General features: G+C 32.9%; 1 protein-coding gene across 13 annotated transcripts in view; it reads left to right on the top strand.

Moving 5' to 3' along the window:
• The window catches only part of LOC131850710 (restin homolog), a 52,327-nt gene that overhangs the window by 25,128 nt on the left and 7,050 nt on the right, over positions 1-20,149 (top strand). For 5 of the 13 annotated variants that reach the window (XM_059201036.1, XM_059201035.1, XM_059201034.1 and 2 more), the window contains 9 exons: positions 7,154-7,213; positions 7,437-7,511; positions 8,409-8,498; positions 9,171-9,323; positions 9,425-9,661; positions 9,789-9,978; positions 10,057-10,276; positions 12,404-12,460; positions 19,781-19,921. In XM_059201036.1, coding sequence (XP_059057019.1) covers positions 7,154-7,213; positions 7,437-7,511; positions 8,409-8,498; positions 9,171-9,323; positions 9,425-9,661; positions 9,789-9,978; positions 10,057-10,276; positions 12,404-12,460; positions 19,781-19,921 — 1,223 coding nt within the window. Of the gene's footprint in view, positions 1-6,595; positions 6,663-7,153; positions 7,214-7,436; positions 7,512-8,408; positions 8,499-9,170; positions 9,324-9,424; positions 9,662-9,788; positions 9,979-10,056; positions 10,277-12,403; positions 12,461-19,780; positions 19,922-20,149 lie in introns of those variants that run through there. The other 8 variants (XM_059201037.1, XM_059201042.1, XM_059201043.1 and 5 more) reach the window with 5 other exon arrangements.

Below are 20,149 nucleotides of genomic sequence, written 5' to 3'. Positions count from 1 at the left end.
AACTACCGATAATAACAAGTGGAATGGATTCGTTATCTAGCGGGATTTATAGCGGCAGTGCTATTAAGCGTCTCGCCTTGATTATCTGGGGATCATGCAGGAAATTGAGTAATTATGGGCTCCGTAAGTGAACAATTTGGAGCACGCTGATAAGCCTATAAACTACTTGTGTACAAGCGACAATTGTCATTAGTGAACCTTTCGCCATTTGTTTCTAATTATAGAGAAGGATTATTTGGATAACAAAGTCAGCAAAACTTTGCATTACTGTGTAGGCTACTAACCTTTTTATATGCAGGACAGTCATATGACACAATACATTTATTGAAAAGCAAATACATAGTTTAAAACGTCATTAATTTGCTTGCTAATTTTTGATCTTGTCAATTGTTTAATGTAATTTTTATTTGTTATTTTTTTTTATTTAATATTTTACGGCTCTGGATACAAGTCCTTTTTAGCCCAACATAAAATACAAAACCTTAAAAAAAAATATGATTTCTTCCCAGTGTTGGAAATAAATTTATATAAAGTCTTGAATAGTGCAGGCCTTGATAAAATCTCTTCTAGAGACTTCGGTACTTCATTAATGTGCTCTTGAATCTCGTGTATTTGTTATTCTGATGTAGTACTGCTATTATATACTTCGTCATTTAACATAAAATTTTCTATTACCAACACGCCAACAAAACCACACATGTTTTAAATGTAGTTTTAATGTATAAAGATGTATATTTTTATTAGATATGTATTTAAATTTTTATTCTATTGTATTGATAATGTAATGAGAGTTAATGTCACCAGGCCCTTAAACCTTACATATTAAGGGGCGCAGAGGCGTTGGCTCTGTTTTCCACGCGCGTTCGCCTCACGCACTAGTTCACCTTAGCATCAATTAACAACCATTTATAGATGTGACAAACCGCCCTCGCAAATATTGGTAATATTAAACAAAAGCTATAAAGCAGTAAGTATATATAATATATACAGTAGCTAGCTACCATATTATTTTATTGCCTTTTTATATTACTTAAATTTTTGTTTTTCAAAAGAGTGTGACTTTTTGTATATTCCTGTTTCATTATCCAAACAAGCAAATAGAACTGAGAATATATTTTGTTTATTTTATATGTATGGTCTAGTGCAAATTGTATGCAGAATGTAACTACTACGTAACCTTTCTAAGAAACTGATTTGTATACAATGGTTTCAGAATCACTTAACGTGATATTTTTTATCTATCTTTTTACGTCGCATTGTATCTTGTTTATGTTATAAACTATTAATAACTGTATATACAAGCGTAGTTATTAATAGGTTCCAATCAAAACAATCTATCCATGCAGATTATTCTATAGCAACAGTTATGTAAATGCAAACGCCTATTGCGGGTATTTAAAATATTATGAAGAATAGCACGTAGAATCAAAATTACCGCATCTTTGACGTACACATACATGCTGGTAAATTATAAAATGAATCATCTGATGATAAATATATTTTACGATTAAGTTTTTGTCCTTACAATGTCAATACTATAAAATATTCGAATTGATAATCAAAAACGAATTTGTCTTTATGTTGTGTTGCCTAGTAGCGTACGTACCTAATCTGCAAATGTAGTTTTAATAGATTCTCTTATAATCGGATTTTTGTGTAAGCAATAGTTTAGCTAGCGCGAGGGCGGGCAAGTAATAATCAGGTGTAAATGGTTTTATAGACAACACTTACGTCAGTCAGTTCGCGTCGCACTCAAGTTCAAGGCGACATATTGTTTGGGAACACCAGTGCGCTGCCGGTTGTCACTGAAAATATACTTCAAATATTAGAAATTACCATAGATAAACTACGTAGAAACATATTTTATGATAAATTGTTGTTTTTGTCTATTAGCTTAATATATTTATTAATGTATAAGGGGAATCAATAATTCACTCGTTTCTTAAGAAAACATTGTACAAAACTCTAATTAAAGAACTTAATATTTATAATATAGTTAACCATTAACTTAACATTTCACATAACCAGTAAAGGTCTTTTGTATAAATAACTATGCTTGCAGTCACGATGTTTAAAATATTTCATAGTTGAGACTATAAATGCCTATACAATATTATGCTCTTATTAAGTTTAAGATATTTTAATTGTTTGCACAGTTGTCGGTGTTGTCACAAAAGGCCCCGCGAGCACGCATCATTTCCAAGTAGAAGTATAGTATAAGTCAGCTAGGCGACGACAAACGGATAGAGCTCTATAGCTTTACAATAAGGCCCAAACATAAAATATGAACAGATGAAACGTGTTCAACCACTTGTTATGTCGTCTATATACTTATACCAACATCGTACACCACTGCTGAATCACACTGTTTACTTTCCAGAACAAATATGGTTTTACCACATTTTATCTTACAATCCCTTAAAGATAATAGTCGTAAATAGTCTTCAACTTATAAGTTGATGTCATCAATTCGTAATATAAAACAAAATTAAATATGTAATATTTATTATGCATATCTACTATTTCTAAAAAAAATAGTTTTTAATTGAAGTTGAAGTTCTAAAGTGCTTATTCAATTAGTAATACAAATATTACGGGTCATTCGCTCTGTTTGTTACATTTTCATTTTTCAAGTGTTTATATATACATAGCATATAATTTGATGTTTATTTAACAGAGAAACAGACTGCAATCCGGTATAGATAGTCTGTCTATAAAATTTATGAATTTTAATGCAGAGCAAGAGGAAACGCTCTATTTCTTGTAGTGAAGGGTATAAGAATCTCAGCTTTCTTATTGGATACATTTATCATTGTTTGACATAACATCTCTACAATAAATCTGCACGGCCAAGGTTTGTATAGACTGGGTAGTTTGCTTTTCACGAAATACACCATGCTCTGTATTTCGTGACTTGTCCCGTTCATTAACTGCTTCGCACCAGTTATTCCATCGGCTCTTACTTCTATAAATGACAAACATGACTTCTAAAACTTAATTTCATCACGACAACATTGCTTATTTTTATATAATGAATCTGCATAAAACGCAGATCTCTTCATTTTTAATGTGTTCACTTTACAATGTTTCGTGCATTATCATGATGGCTAATTAATCTGCATTGTTTTTTCTGTCTTTTTTCAATGACAATAATAACATGGTCAAATTTGTAGTCATTCTTCGAAGTACGTTAATAACAACGTTCACTATTTTACTTAATAGAGGTGCTTATATTAAGTTTATTTGAATTAAAACTTATTTCTATTTCCAAATTATAAAAAAAGCACTCCTCAACGTTTGTTTTAACTTATTGATTGTATGTTGAAGAAAATAGAACCAATAATTAATACCAAGCGTATCTCATTATCCTTATAAATATTTATCAAGAATTTTGATTCAAAATACTCCACAAATACCATTAAATCAATGTATTATTATGCTTCCAAAATGTTTATAATTGTAAAGAAAATATTCTTTTTTATGGAAAGTTGGAAAGTTTTATCATTGGTATTCTGTTGTTGTTTCTTCTTTCAGATTAATTATCATCGTTTAGCACATGTGACAACTCATAATTAGCATGCCAGGTGTGGTGCCGTTACGGCTTATTATAGCCCATTATCATAGGGGGGGCGAACGTGTTCGGATTGTAGATATTATTTTATTCCATACGAAGACCTAAAGTGCAGCTGAGTTAATCATTGGTCTGTTCTGTATAAATAAATCAAGACTCATTACAATCATGTGAAACACAATAACTATGGTAAATGATTTGATAAATCAGAAACTAAGAAATATTGTGAATGCTATATTAACTATAGTACAAACTAATATTTTAGTTTCTGGCGTCCTCGGTGGTCTAGTAGTTTAGCACGCCGCTTTGCTTCCAATGGTCGCGGGTTGGATTTCTTACACGGTGCAAACATTTATGAGTATGTTTGTTTAAATTAGCCTGGATGTTTTATGTACATATTCACAAAAAGATGTTTATATTAGTTGTCTGGTACTACAATACCCATACCCATAACAAAAACTCTGCATCTCTCCTCTTTTAGTAGAGGATTGCATGGATTGTCCAGAGCTATAAAAAATGTTTTAGTGTTGATTAAAGGACCGAAATTTTCGCTTAAATAATTTGAATGAAAATCATGTTAAAAACAAATGAACTGTTAAATGTGAACATAAAAAATAATTTTCTGCATTTTATAGATTTCGCAACAATAACAGTCAACAACTCTTCAATTTACAAAGTACCTGTTCTTTGTTTAAAATACTCCATAAAAGGCCGAACAGTTTATTGTCATTTGCCAGGGAATACAAATTATCGTCCGGCGTTTTTCTGTTTATGCATCGTCTTGTTATTGTATGGTAAGAACCACATCGTGTCCATATTTTCATATGACTCATGATTGCACGAAACGTATTACTATTTATGCAATCACCTTTAATGTATAGTTGCATTCCATTAATAAATATTTCAGTTATGATAATGTTCTGTATAAATAAATAAATGAAATATGTACGTTATACGGCACTCTTTATTGATATGACCGTCCTCAATAACTGTGCTCTTTATTTGATGACTTGTGTTACTGAACCTGGTTCCGCGATCGTGATGATGATGCCAATTCGGTCAAACAGTGTAGCATTTTCATTCTACAATTAGAACAACATACCTGGAACACTTCCTTATGACATCACTATATCTTACACTTATTAATGAACAAAACGTATATGTAAGATAAATAACAATAATAATTGAATTATACTACTTAAATAGAGTAACTAAAAATAATTAACTAAAGTAGTGAAAATTATCAATTAATATCAGGTAATTCGAAATTTATAAAACGTAGTAATACGCTAAAGTCGTATGCCGGAAAATATTATAACTAAGCTAAATTCGCATGTACAATTAACTAATCTATATAATAGCCATTGAGAATTGCATTTGTCCTGCAGCATGCGACCGTTGCATCATTCGATAGACATCCATCCCATGAGAGCCGACATGAAATTGCCCCTAATTGACGAGTTAGTCTCTATTATCCGTGAAAGTACTATACTAAATTTAATTGGCACACTTGTGTCATGCATGCAGAGGTAACGTGATTTCTCGCTTTTATAGACTTCAGAGCAGAACCGCCTTCAACCCGTAATTATCAACAACTTGAACTTGACCACAAAAACTAAAGTCGTACAATAAAGACGATTTGGCCACGGTTTGTTGTCAAGTATTACTCGTGTCGTGTTAATAGAATGAGTAAATAATGGAGGTACACTTGCCGTGGCAGTTACATCATTTCTGCAAATAAATAAGTTTGGATATAAATATGAATGTGAGATTAATTTAAAATTTTCCTTAAATCCTTATATATTTTTCTGCTATTTCGTATTAAGCATTTACTTCCGTGATTGTATATTGTGATTATATATTGCCACGGCGTGTGTGATGTGAAATGAACACGAATGTTGGCGTGGGTTACCTACCAAACCAAGTATTCTTCCATTGTGACACCTGCTGCGATACCGCTATAAAATATTACAGCGAATACTTAGTACTTAATGTTTACGATCCTATACGATGCTATCTATTTTTGTTGCAAAGTCTTTATTTTAATCATTATAAATTACCAGCTTCCAAATGAGGTATATTAAAATTTATAGCTACTACTTGTACTGAATTCGCAATCCTGTTGTCAAAGTATGAATACAATAACTATGACAAATGTCTGCTTATCATAACAATGAAAACCCGTCACATGTATGACAGACGTGAAAAAATACTATGTTGTTATGTTAATGTTGTCAATAAAATAAATGTGGTTGGAAAAAAATTACATTTTCTATTCCAATATATCTTATTTCCGCGACTTTTATACACGACTATTTAAATTATGAAAGAATGAAATAAATTACAATAAACAATTTGTTGAAAACATTAATGATTATATATATATATATATATATTTATAGAGCAAGAGACCTACATAGCCCAGTCATATAATTTATGAGTGCACTACTAGTGCACCACTAGTGCCTCAATTAGAGCCACGCTCATGCTGATTTGTATAACTTAGCATGTTTAAAATACTATTGGCATCCTTATTCATGTGAACGTAACCTACGGTGAAAGCATTTTCATAGCAATATGAGTATACTAGAGACATGAAAATTTATGTATTTAAAATTAAAATAAATGAGAAAGATTTGAGTTATTAGTTAGTTAATTCATAAACTGAAAAAATCCTTTTTTTAATACTTTGTCTATAGAAAGCTGTATTTACAGAGAGTAATAAGAGCTGTATTTTATTTATTTAGAAATAAATTAGAAAACCCTACAATTAGTTAGTGACAAATATAACAATATTGATTATGACCATATATTATAATAGAAAAAAATGTACTATCTACAGAACAATTTATAATATTGTGACATGTTATGAATTATTGTGTTAGTGTTAGGGATGAGTCTTATGTCTTGTACCGCTTGTAACTAAGTTATGATTCGCATGCCCACGCGCATCCGCAAGGCCGGCTTGCTACGCAGTTGTCGCATCTGATGATTAATCGAGCTTCGGACGATCAGTACTGGTCACACGAGGGCACCATCCTGCCGGCTCTGCACGTGTAGTATTGTAACATATATTGACCACTGGTCTTCTGTGAGTGTCACCTATGAAAATTCAATAAAGGGCTCGTTGTATTTTCCAATTTTAGTTTTAATAATCTTTGAGTTAATAGTGTTATTATCTTTACGTTACGTTATACAGTATTTATAAGTAGTTAATGTATGTTATTTGTAATGAATCATTTTAATTTAGATTAACGTAACGAATGCTTGGCTAAGGACATTAAAGCCACAATGTAAAGTGTTGTATAATGTGATCATCTCTTAGTAAACTGTACCTAGCTGTAGAATAGTCCTACAACGATTAATAAATCTATGAATTTATCGAACTCTGCCTTGTGAGAATTGCAAAAACTTACATCTTAAATTAAGGTCGTGATTTCGTTTTACATAAATATTTGCAGTTTTTTATGGTCAGCAAAATCATATGCATTTTCATCTGGTATTCGGGGCAATTTTGTATAACTATGATTTTTGTCGGCATGTTTTGTTTTTGCTTTATGTGTCTTTATTTTGTTGTCGTAGACGGCAGTACGGACACGTTAAGAAAACTCAGCGACGACTCCTCGCGAAAACATTTGTCAGGTGAGTTCAGGTTTCTTGTCTTAAACAACAAAATGAAAGAATTTATTTCTTTGCCGCATGACAACACCGAAGAAAGCATGGTACACGTTGCCTCATGTTTATGGACTTCAAGCACGCACTGTTAAATTGTTATCATTTCATTACGTTTCTGTCTGTACATATTACCTTTTAATAATCACTTGCTTAACATCCGTCACCTTTTTATTCACACTGCATGGAGCAGACCTTATCGAAGCCGACGAAGACGAAGTTTCCAGCAGTTTGCCGGGCAGAGTTTTCACACATCGCAAAGCATCTAGTAAGTGTATCATAATCATTCTCAACAAACAGATTTTGGTTAAAGTGGTGATGGCTGTCATTGTAATTAATCGGAAATATTGCATAATGGTGGTGGAATAATTTATTAAAAATAACGTTGCAATAAAATAAACTTAAAAAAATCTAATAGTATCTACAATTGTAGCCCGTAAAAAGGTGAAAAACTTAATTCTGCATGATTAATTACTTTACCACAGAAAGTAACTTAACAAATTGAATATAACAAAACGATGAAAACTTAGTTTTTGATAATTAATCATAACCGTACACAGTGGCAACTGGAAGTAATTTAAGATTTACTAATTGCTAGTTTAAAGAACCATGTTACTTTGTTATACCCAGTTACTAAGTCGTTGTAAACGCCTTTTAACATTAACAACGATGTTATTCTAGTACAAAATGGCTCAATTCGCATAAGTATGACGATTAAGTGGCTATTCAAGCACGTCGAAAAGCTCGCCCACGTAGACCCATAAAATCAAAGCATGTGTCAGTAATTAGACCCATTGTCTCCATAACAATATCTTAATAATTATCATATATTACTTGTTTCCTCTATATGATTTATTCAATGTAAAATACTTTGTTACGTTAATAATTGAAAAATATGCAACTACATTCATTGTATATTTCTACTATTGCATGGATCGTGAATTAAATTAACATAGCTACAAAGATTAATAATATTTCTCATCGTAAGTGAAACTTATTTAATGACTAGTAAAATCCACCAAACTCTTCTATTAATTTAGTTGAATACGAAACTTTAGTGTATTGCCGTGAGAAGTAAGTAGTTCAGGCAACGGTGACGGCTGTTAGTTGTCGTGTGTGTTAGTAGTGGCTAATGTGTTTGTGTGTCGCTTGTGTGTCATCACAGCCAGCAGCACGTACAGCATCACTTCAATGGACGCACTTTGGGAGAAGCACCCGCGACGTCTCAGCGAAGCAGGCCTTAGGAGGTCCTCAGGTAAAACACCTCTCATAACGCTGTTATACAACAAATCAATGATAATTATTAGCTATTACAAAGTGACTTCAATTATTTTATCATCGATTTGTTTAGCCTAACATTTATGTGTTTCATTATACATGAAATTATGTAGTCAATCATGCACTCGAAATCCACACCACCCGATCACTTACTCTTTAGGTGTTGTTTTACTTGCTTGGTTTTTACGATCCACTGGCTGAAAGCATGATTTTATTCGCTACACATTTACAAATTTATATTTGTATATATTATGATATAAGAAATTTAAGTAAGTCAAATGCAGTTTGTTATAATATTCCTACCTTGTAGGTAGTACTTAGTGTTAGAGTTATGAATGAAGAGAAAGTTTATAATCCCAATATAACGTAAATGGAACGGCAACTGATTTGCAAATTATTCCCCGATATCCGTTGCACTTGCATGCAACGGTATTCAAGACATACGCATGGCTTAAGCGTGCTAAGAATATGCAATGTAAAATTAAAATATTCATTGTCAATTGATCAATATTAAAACTTACGTGAAAAACTTTCATATAATAGAATAATAAATGAATATTAATTTAATATTAGAAAGAATAAAATTTCGCTGATATTTTGTTTCTTGTCCAAAAGTTAGAAATAACAGTGATTCGTATCTATGTTTCAGATCACAGTGTCATATTGACAGAAGACACTGATAGCTTTATTATTGGTGAGAGAGTGTGGGTAGGCGGTACTAAGCCTGGTCAAATCGCATATATCGGCGAAACACAATTTGCTCCTGGAGAATGGGCTGGAATCGTGCTCGACGAGCCTATTGGTAAGAATGTATTCTCACAAAAATATCGGACTACTGACATATTAAAATTATTGTAATATTGATATTAATGTTTTTTATTTATGACTTTTATACGTTTTCAGGAAAAAATGATGGTTCTGTTGCGGGAGTGCGTTACTTTCAATGTTCAGAGAAGCGTGGAGTATTCTCCCGGTTGACACGTCTCACTCGAGTGTCTCTCATAACACATGCACCACATGATGCCTCACCGGCCTCCGACGCGAGCAGCGTATTCGAACGTCCACCATCAGGCGCTGCTAGGCCTAGACGCACTCTGTCTCCAAATGGGAGCGTGCGCAGTATTGTCAGCAGCAAAATGAGTTAGTACCAGTTAATAATAAGGATTTGCTAAATATTGTTAATATAATATTTAATTTTATATACACGCTGTAATAAATTATGCTATTGCTATATGCTATTTATTAATGAATTTTATCTCTTACATAGATGCGTCAATTTCTACAACGACTAATGGAGAACTCCGCATGGGAGACCGCGTTATAGTATCGAGTAGCCGTGGCAGTAAAGCTGGTACATTACGTTACGTCGGCGTTACTGAATTCGCTCCTGGTGTATGGGCAGGAGTAGAACTCGATGACCCACTCGGAAAGAACGACGGTTCCGTCGATGGAAAGAGGTTCATAAATCTGACGTCTATAATTAATTTTGTTTTACAGTTCTATGAGGTTAACGAAAAATCTCATGATATTTACAGATACTTCGAGTGCGCGCCTCGGTTTGGATTGTTCGCGCCCATAGCAAAGGTGTCGCGGTCTCCGTCGAACCGCAAACCCGGCGCTTGTGCCATACACAACAATGGGCGAGCAACACCGCTGCGGCGCTCCAACTCTCGCGAATCTCTGACATCATTGGGCACTTCTATAGCGTCGTCCCGTGTGGGGGTGAGGCTCGGTGTGACATCGCTGGGCGCTCAGGTAGGCTAGCCTCGCGCGCGTTCGGCCGAGCCCCGATCACCTCGTTCGCCTCCGCTCCCCGTTCGCGCGAGACCGCACCGTAGCGCGCCAAGTCTTCTAGATAAAACTTTACTCGTAAAACATGTCGAGTACGACCGCTGCGCCATCATCGCTCTGCCCCAGCCGCGCGTTTACTACGATATCGTATTTCGCTCGAATAAAAAATCGAAAGAACTGAATCCCCGACGATGGGCTAGCGAGACGCTTCCGAAATCGTGGCGCTGCTCAGAGAGCGTACTCAGCTTCGAGAACAGCAGGGGGGAGCGATCTCGGCGCAGCGAGTCGAGCGGCAGCAGCGCGAGCGGGGCGGTGTCGCGTGGCGCGGGGAGCGCAGGCGGCGAAGTGGTGCGGTGGGCGGGCCGGCCGGCCGCCGTGACGAGGGCCAGCCACGGGGTCGCCGCAGCTACCGACATTTACGTAGAGATGCCGCCGCCGCGCACTCACTTTTCGGGCTTTGGAAAAAGTTACCACTTCTCTTGCGTGTCGCCCTTTCAGTTCACATACCCTTACGTCGTGTATATATGAACGGCCTTCATCCTTTAATATAAACGACACAATGTAACGCTATATAATTTTACTTACATCGATACTGGTAAAAATGTGTCATTAAATATTTAAAGTAAAACAGCTGAGCGCAATTTACAGAACATTTTCCCGTTAACACATATATACGATCTGTACGTTGCTGTGTAATGGAGGTCATAATCAGGGCACGATCTAAGCGTGACACACGAGAGGATGGTTGTCATGTAGAAGGTAGCTTATCGTTTGCATGAGCATCAGTTTGAGTTTTGTTTTGGTCTGTAGCTGGCACCCCTTTGGTTGACCCTTGTGTTTTTTAACTTATTATATGTTTCATTTTGTTTTCGATTCATTCATGTGCATTGTTTTATTTATGAGGCTAATTTTTATTTGACCACATAGTGAATCGTAGACTTATGTTAGTCGTATCTCATTTAGATGGCTTCTAGGTTTGCTTACTTATTTAGTACTATATAATTTCGAAGAGACTGCAATAGTCATATCTTATGATAATAATATAATGATTATTATTATTATGATTTCCGACTGTGATATTATTTTTAAGATAATGCTATTAAAATCCAATGTATATATATATATATATATGTATGTTTATTTATATGTTATTAACAATTCCTATGTGTAGATGTGGCCACTAATAAGTAAGTGTGTTTTATATGCATTATCTCATGCATGGTGTGATCGATATAACTTATAATCAAACTACAAAAGAACTCATAAACACATTCCACTGATAAATATCTGTGTACATACATATTATGACAAGGAATTACTACTATTACGATTCTGAAATATAATACTCTGATTTTTTTTTGAGATTATGAGAATGTTTGAAAGAGAATAATATGAGTCCTATTCTTATAATTTAATGTAATATACATTTATCCTATTATACCTATTCATGAAGTATTATAAAAATATATATTTTGTTTGCAATGTAAGACAAATCAAACTCAAATTATATCAATCACGCCATAAATAGATATATATTTCTTATAGAGCTTCCTTAATTGGATTTTTTTGCTCACCCATAAATTATTATTAAACTAGACAGTACACCACTTTCTTTTTCAATGCTACATTAGAAGTTATGTTATTCAACTATATAGTGTTGTTTTTTATTGTCTTTTCCAACATTCTGTTTCTTGTAACACGAGGATCGTTTGTTGGAACACACATTAAGTATTAACTAGGTTGTGTTTAAACGAGAGCTAACAACGTAACTTAAATATGATCACAATTGTAAAATATACAACTCGAGTTGAATTCAATATTTAAATAATTATGATAAATATTCATAATTACAGGATTTTTTTATTTATCTATACCTAATTATATAACATAAAGAAAAGCCTATACATAAATTTCGACTACTGTATTATATATTCAAGATTTGTATAATGAAATTGGATATAATACTTGTTAGGTCTCGTATGACAAATAACACACTAGTACGCTATATAGTTGGATTGGAGTGCGTTAACGCGTGTTGTTTTCCCTCATGTTTGTTGCGCATTCGCACTGTCACTAACGGCACGGCGGCAGCGAGTTGGTGGTCCGCGCGCCTCCTCCACACCGGTGTCGGCGAAGAACGCCCTCCAGGTACAGTACCCCACTATCGCCGCTCGGTAGGTTGGCGTGCCCACCGCACACCCATGTGCCAAACGTCAAAACATTAAAATCCCTGCTACAATTAGGCCAGTGTATTGGTCCTACTTGGTGTACCTTTTATATATTCAAATTCAAATTATATTTATTCATGTAGGTCTATTACAGATACTTATGATATGTCAAATCTGCCGTCAGTTCGGAATGATATCGAGATGACAAGAAACTCAGCTCGTATTCTTTTCAAATAAATGTTGTGCATGTTTACAATAATATATATTCATTTTAAATTCAAATTTGTATCTTAACGCCATTTGTCAATATAAAGTTTTGCGTTCAGTTCATTTCTCACGAGACCGTAATGTCATTTTATAAAAAATGACATACAAAAATGAAAAACGTAAAATAAATGACGAGCATAAGCGCGTCATTTATTTTACGTTTGTGAATTACAACGATATGAAGTAATAAGTACTTATCGCAATTGTACAACATATGTAAATAAACAAACGTCAACAAGTCACGCACTTACGTTACGTTTTTAAAACGCGCCTTAATCAAATATACGTAAAAAGAGATAATATTTGTATTGTAAAAAAATGTGCAGTTTTGTTGTAGATGACGATCAACTATTGTTATGGATAAAAAGTCAACAGCTTTCTTACTTGGCCTATGTAGGATCCAACACATTGACCTAATATATACTGGGCTAAAGTGCCAATGTAATACTTGTTGGGCCAGTACTACTTAGCATAGTATTCGCCCAATATTGCGTTTTGAATTTTGGCACACGTTTGGCGACAGTAATCACCAACCTCTGTGCCGACGATATCGGGACTTCCATTTTTCGGCTGTATCGACTGCTTAATTTAAGTCGATTTTCTCTTATTAATGACATCGAACAACGAATGTAATTATTTTTCGTTTTTCTTTTGTTTTGTAATGAATAGTATTACTTACAAACTAAAACGCTAACAGAAATTTATTTAGGTGTTCACCAGTCAACAGTCTTATGTTGCATTTACATGAAAATGTTGGAATGTAAGTCATTTATGTGCTGTTCCAAAATTTTCTTGATACAATAGTAATTTTATTTACTAGAAGACAATATTTTGTCAATTAATGCACTGTAAGTACAAAATGTCAACGGCTATTTTTATAATCATGTTCCCACGATGTACCATAAGCTCAACGAATCGAATTAGCTGTATAGTTACACACAGAACGCTGTTAAATATTAGCTTGTATCAATGGTAAAACTGTGATATTATTTGGTTTTTATATTCTATATACACCTATTTATTTATTTATTCTCAAAAATAATCGTTAAAGTAATTGTTTATGATTACACAGATTATTATTTGGTGCAATTAATAAATTATTTATTAATGATGAAATCATTACTTTTTACTTTTAATATTGACCAGTGCCTGTAAGTTATGATAATATTCATAAATGTAAGAACTCATTAAATCGAGAGCATTCCCTTTTGCTTTTATATAATTTTACATGTTTAATATTTAATATTTCTTAATACTAACTATTTGATAATTATTTCTTTTAGTGTAACCATAGGTCTTAACTAGTTGCTAATTTATATTTAAAATAATGAAGATGTGAATGTTAATTAATATATAAACGGAATCGTTTATGAGTTTTTAATAAAATATACTGTATTTGTGGTGTATTATTCGTTCCTGCATTACCCTGTTCTGGTAATAATAAAGTGTTATAATTAACTGATTTTGGAGTTGTTTTATTGAACTAATATCGCTGTAAGTACTGTATGCTTGAAGGTCATCACACACGGCTAAGATATTACAGTTATCGTCAATTATTTATAGACAAGAAAATGGTATCTATCGACAGTTTTTCTCTTGCCAAATATGTTTCATAAAAGCGGCAGATAATTTAAAGTTGTAACTTTTAAATGTATCAATTTCTAAACATAGCGTTGAATTGTAAGAAATATTTATAAATAATTTTAGACATATTTATAAAATAGAAATTGAATTTCAGTTTCACTATATTATACTATTCCTGGGCATAATTAATTTTAAACATTACCTGTCCTAAATTAAATAAAGGTATATACAAGGTACAGGTATATAGTGTTTTAAATTCCATCTTTTATAATTCTATCGCCAAAGCTAATAGCTCTGTTAATATTAGATAAAATTTTACTTTTCAGACAAGCGAAAATTATATAATTATGATTTTGTAAAAAACATGCATAAATTATTAAATAGCACATTCATAAAATTATTATATTAAAAGTTCACCGTTATTTGCTACTGATACAATTTTCTATTCATCGATATTATAGTAGAAATGTATGCCGTTTGTGAGAACCTTAATAGTAGCATGCTCTCTTTCTAACCTTTTGGCGTAATAATATGAAACTAGGAAATAGGTTGTGAATAATAAACGAAAGGTCTCTCTCAGGTTGTAATTCAGTTATTCCATTTCTACATCCTACCTTATTTCATATTAATGCGTACCCAAAGTAATCTCAAACTCGAGTGTAGGTGTGTACTTTTGGATTGCAAATATGGAATACCTTTATTATGAATATGCGCAATGGGAGTGGTTTGCACATGGGCTTTACGAATGTAAATATACTTCTTTTTCCGCTTGTCTACGTTGATTTTGAACCTAGATATTGTCATATATGTGGTCGTACAAACGATATTTTCAAGTGTCCGTGTATGATAAAATCTGAATTATGGGAGTAAAGTATACGGAAAAGAATTTCCATTATTGTGTATTACTATATTTAACCCTATATACCGCCCAATACAGTATAGAATCCAATATATATCCACTTTGATGTATACTGTTATACGAGTATATGATGGCTTTTAAATGTGGTACTTATGTAGACTGCTCGACTACGAGGCAGCTGTAAGGGTAAAAACCCACTTCACTGTCGGGTCACCGCCGTTACCTGGGCTTTACTAATGTAAGAACTTTTAAATGCTATATTATTTAAAAAAAATATATGATTTTCTTGGTTCTGACATATGACGGTACTTTACTGATTCTGATCTGTATATACCCCTGGCGTAATAATATGTATTATTTTTATCTTAGCTAGTTATCTCATACATTTAATAAAGCAATAACGCGGAACAGTTATTGTTTTGCATTTGATAATTCGCGAACACTAGAAAATTTCAACTGTTTATTATTTTTGAGAATAAACATTATGAAAGGCTTGATGCCTTTGCTCCTATATTATGTATATTTACAGAGTGTAATTCGTAGCAATTTAAAACAACAGTAGGTACCTATTTAAAACATTAAAAACATTGAATTATACTTCATATAAACCCTTTTGTCTTGTGATTGATTTGTCTTTTTTTTTTAATTCGACCTATTTTCCTAAACAAAAACTTTCGATGAAATAATATGTAATCAGACAGTCTCCTTAAATATTTTCGTTTAAAGAAATTGGTGAATTAATAAAACCTTATATGTTCATCTACATCATGTGCCAATAATATGCTTAAATCACAGTAATCAAAGATCACATCATTAACCGTAATGTTATAAAAAATACTCATAATGAATAATCTTGTTTTTGATGTTTCCGTCTAGATTCTAAAATCGTAACGCCAGATAGAAAGGTGAAATGAAAAGAATGAAATACTGCATTAATATAATAGTATACGCGAATTTCATACTGAAGGCCTTTTGCCGTTGCTTTATACATAAAAAAATGCCACCCTTCCAAATTAAATAAATAGGATTACCTTCGCGCTGTAGACAGGGGCAAAGTGCATTGCGCTCCCTCCCACCATAGTTAAGTTCAAAGCCAATACTTACTGCGCCAAGTCGATCGATCGCGTCTAGTACCTTACTAGCTAACAGTATAAATATTTTAATAGTACATGCCTAGTTCCCAGACTTAATACGATTACATATCTATACAAGTATATGAATAGAGTAGATATCGACTTTATTTTACCTGGACATATCTGTTGTGTTAAAGAATACCTAGTAATTTTTTTTACAAAATTTGATTAACAGTAGACATATTTCTTATTCTTATTAGATTCCCAAATCCAACATGTAGAAGAAAAAAAATAAAACGAAAAAAATAGCATCAGTATTGGTTTACTACGGCCTCTAATTGGACTAATTCTGCGATAACAGTAATCACTCTGAACAAAATTAAATGTAAATTTAGGATTGAATTCATTACTATGATAAGTCAATAAAATGGCTCTATCTGGTATTTGTCATCGTAAGTAATTTACTTATTTGGCGTGTGTGGGTGAAGTATAAAAATAAATAAGTGTATGTTCCCACTCACGCATATCTAAATACTTTAGCATCTTGTCACATTAACCATGAGTTGAATAGAACCTGTCTTCTAGTGATAAAATAAAACAATCTTTATATACAGGAGACATTTCCGCGTATGACAAAATTCCACTTAATATTCGCTAAAAATGAGGGCATTGAGATTCGAGTGAGTTCTCGGTAAAGATAAACAAAGAATGAATAAAAAATTACTAAGCCGAGAAGAGTGTGTGCAACCTGCGTTAACCTGACTTTCTACCATCCAACCAAGACCTTAATACTATTAAATTACTACTACTACTTACAGTGGGATAATGGATATGGGAGTTTTAAAAAATAGTAAACCATAGTTCATGACCGGTAATTTAGTTATCTAGAGGATAGACAAATTAATGAGTATTGCTTTGTATAAACAATCTACAAGTATTGTAGATTGTTTATATGCAACCCAAGGAATGACATATCATTATATGTAAAAATCATCAATTGGTTATCACTTTCCATCAGACTTGTTTTTATTTTCATTCTCAGTAGTATGAAAAAACAAACATATTTTAGCATAACGAGATTTGTATGTTTTCTGTAAAAAAATATTTTATTTCATTGTTGTGGTAGCGTCGCAGTTCATTCTACGATGCAATCGTCATATAGGGTGGGGCTGAGGCCAAATTTAGGATTTTAAACCCATCAAGGTCCATAATACTGCATGGCACAGACATTACTAGTGTATATGGGCATTAAAAGTTTCAGTGCCCTAACGAAGTACTTCCGGTTAATACCACAGATACCTAATAGTCCATTAACCACTTACCACTTACGTAAGCTAGAAGTTACGTCTATTTCACTGTTACACAGGCTGTGGATATAGATATCACATTGAAATTATGTATGTTGATAAATAATCTATACACATAATAAAAAATTAACTGATCAGTGTCTGTACATGGAATTAATATTAAAAAAACAACAAAACCGAAAATAATTATTATAAAATCTGTGACTTTATTCTCGAAAATATCAGCCCTTTGGTTTAATCGATTTTAGAGCTGTTTGCCTGAATATATTTCACTTAAAATGAGTTTGTTTTATTCAAACGGTTTGCAGCCAAAGAACATATTAACTATTATTTTTCCAAATACCACTGGTATTTGTAAATAATGGTTAATTTGTCCTTGTCATATACATAGTATCGAACATTCGTTGAACCCAAATTAATAATGTAGTAATTAGGAAGGTCAATATATACGAGAGTAGTAAAGCGTAGGTTCATGATACTGCCGGCCTGCGTAGGCATAGTTACTTTGTGAGACCTCTCATATGCTGCCGTAACCACTATTTAGTACTATGGTGTTATGCCTCTTGTTTTATCTCTTGCTTTTTCTTTGCATAGTAGAAGTTGTTAGTATTTTACGACTGACAGTCGTGTACAACCCAGATACGTATCACATGTAATCAAAGTATCACATGATTCTATCGTGGCTATAAAGTATATAATTATATACATCTCATATTAAATTTTATTGTATTGAATTTGAACCTATAGACTTCGCTTCTACGATGATAAACATCGTTGATAAATAACCCATTCACCATAATAGTTGTGGAGAAAATGTCTTTGTACCTACACCTTTGGAATTCCAAGTGCTTAAAGGCTACAGTAAACGTTTGAAAATGAAGTTATATGACAGTATAAATTCCTGTAGAGAATAAAATAGACATTCATCTGTATATATCATACTGTTGACTGATTTTGTTTAATGTCCGTTTATATGAATTCGTTTGTGGCGTGAACATGTATAAATAAGATTGAACACTACATCCTAAGACCTATATAAAATTCTTATATATTATTCGTCTGTTTGTCACCTTATTTGGATGAAATGTGTGTATATTTCCATGCATTTCTGGATGGTCTGAAACGACAGTATAAATTTATTTATTTGTTTGATTTATATTTTCGTTGATTTGTTCTTTATATTCGTTTATTGTAATTTATTTGTGTGAAGTGGAAAAATCAGAACACTACTATATTATATAAAAAACAGTGCCAAAAATATTTTCTTTCTGCTGTGAATACAACTAAGAAGAATACCACACCTACGTAGCAGAAGACAACTATAACGGAGACACAGGCAGTAATGGCCATCAAATAACTATTAGTATTATAGATTATGATTAGTAATGTAGAGATACTTATTTTTAAAGTCGAATTTAATACATAATATTAAATTAGTTAAATAGGTTTTAACACCAATAATAATGACGTGACCACTGCTAGTACAATCTAGACTATATGTAGAGAGGTGTAAATACCATGAAATTATTCGTGCTAAAACCCATTCAACTATATTAATAGGACGTAGAGATACATTGGTACATTGTGGAACATTATTCTAAAATAATTATAAATAAAAAACATTATATTAACAACTCATTTACGTCCCACTGACGCATAACTCAGTACATATAGAAAGTAAGCTTGTGCACTATTTGAACCTGAAAAGTAGTTAAAATTATAAATAAAATTACCAATACGAGAAATATTGTGAACATAATTACTTCATTCGTTAAATATGACGGTACATAGGTACTAGTTCATAGTTATCGTGTATTTATCAGATGAATTCAACGTTCCAAAGCGAGCACTGTCTGAAACGGTTTTTAATCTGTATTATGTCCAAGAAGTAGAGCTTTAAAGAACAAAGAATAGCTCGCTATTCGAGAATTGTATTGCAGTAGAACGTCAATGGGCTGTTATGATAGTGGTGGTAATTGTAAAAGATAAAGTATTACATTCAACATATATTTTGTGGCTGTATCCATGTGGAGTACAGCCTATGTTGCTTACTAAATAATTTATCTTCCTAAAGGTATTTTTTTTAATTAGTCATATATTTTATGAGTTTATGTAATTACAAACAAATATATAAAGAACTTGCTGTTTATGATATTAGTGTGGATAATTTATTTTTTCTCAGTGATAATATATAATTAAAATATAATCAGGAACTACTGCGGGAGAAGCAACAGCACCTAGAGCGGTTGATGCGTGAGAGAGAGTTGGAACGGGCTGAAGTCGCCAAGGTCTCGTTACAAGCAGAGAGGGCAGAAAGTGCTTTAGCACAACTAAAGAAGGAAGCTACACAGGTTGGTGACTATAATTTTATTACTCACTAGCTATTCTCGCGACTTCGTCCGCGTGGAATTTAACTTTATTTTACTATATTAAAAGAATTTTTCTAAACTAAAAGTAGCCTAAGTTTCTCCTTATTACATCATAAAAGTTCCATCTAAATAGGTCTAGCCATTTTAAAAATTAGCCGGAACAAACAGAACGACAGACAGACATACAAAAATTGTAAAAAGTGGTTTTTT

This window comes from Achroia grisella, unplaced genomic scaffold (assembly GCF_030625045.1).
Source record: "Achroia grisella isolate CSIRO2021 unplaced genomic scaffold, CSIRO_AGI_Agris_v1 utg779, whole genome shotgun sequence".
NCBI classification, from domain to species: domain Eukaryota; kingdom Metazoa; phylum Arthropoda; class Insecta; order Lepidoptera; family Pyralidae; genus Achroia; species Achroia grisella.
The sequence above is the reverse complement of the archived record's forward strand: the minus strand, read 5'-3'. Positions and strand labels throughout refer to the sequence as shown.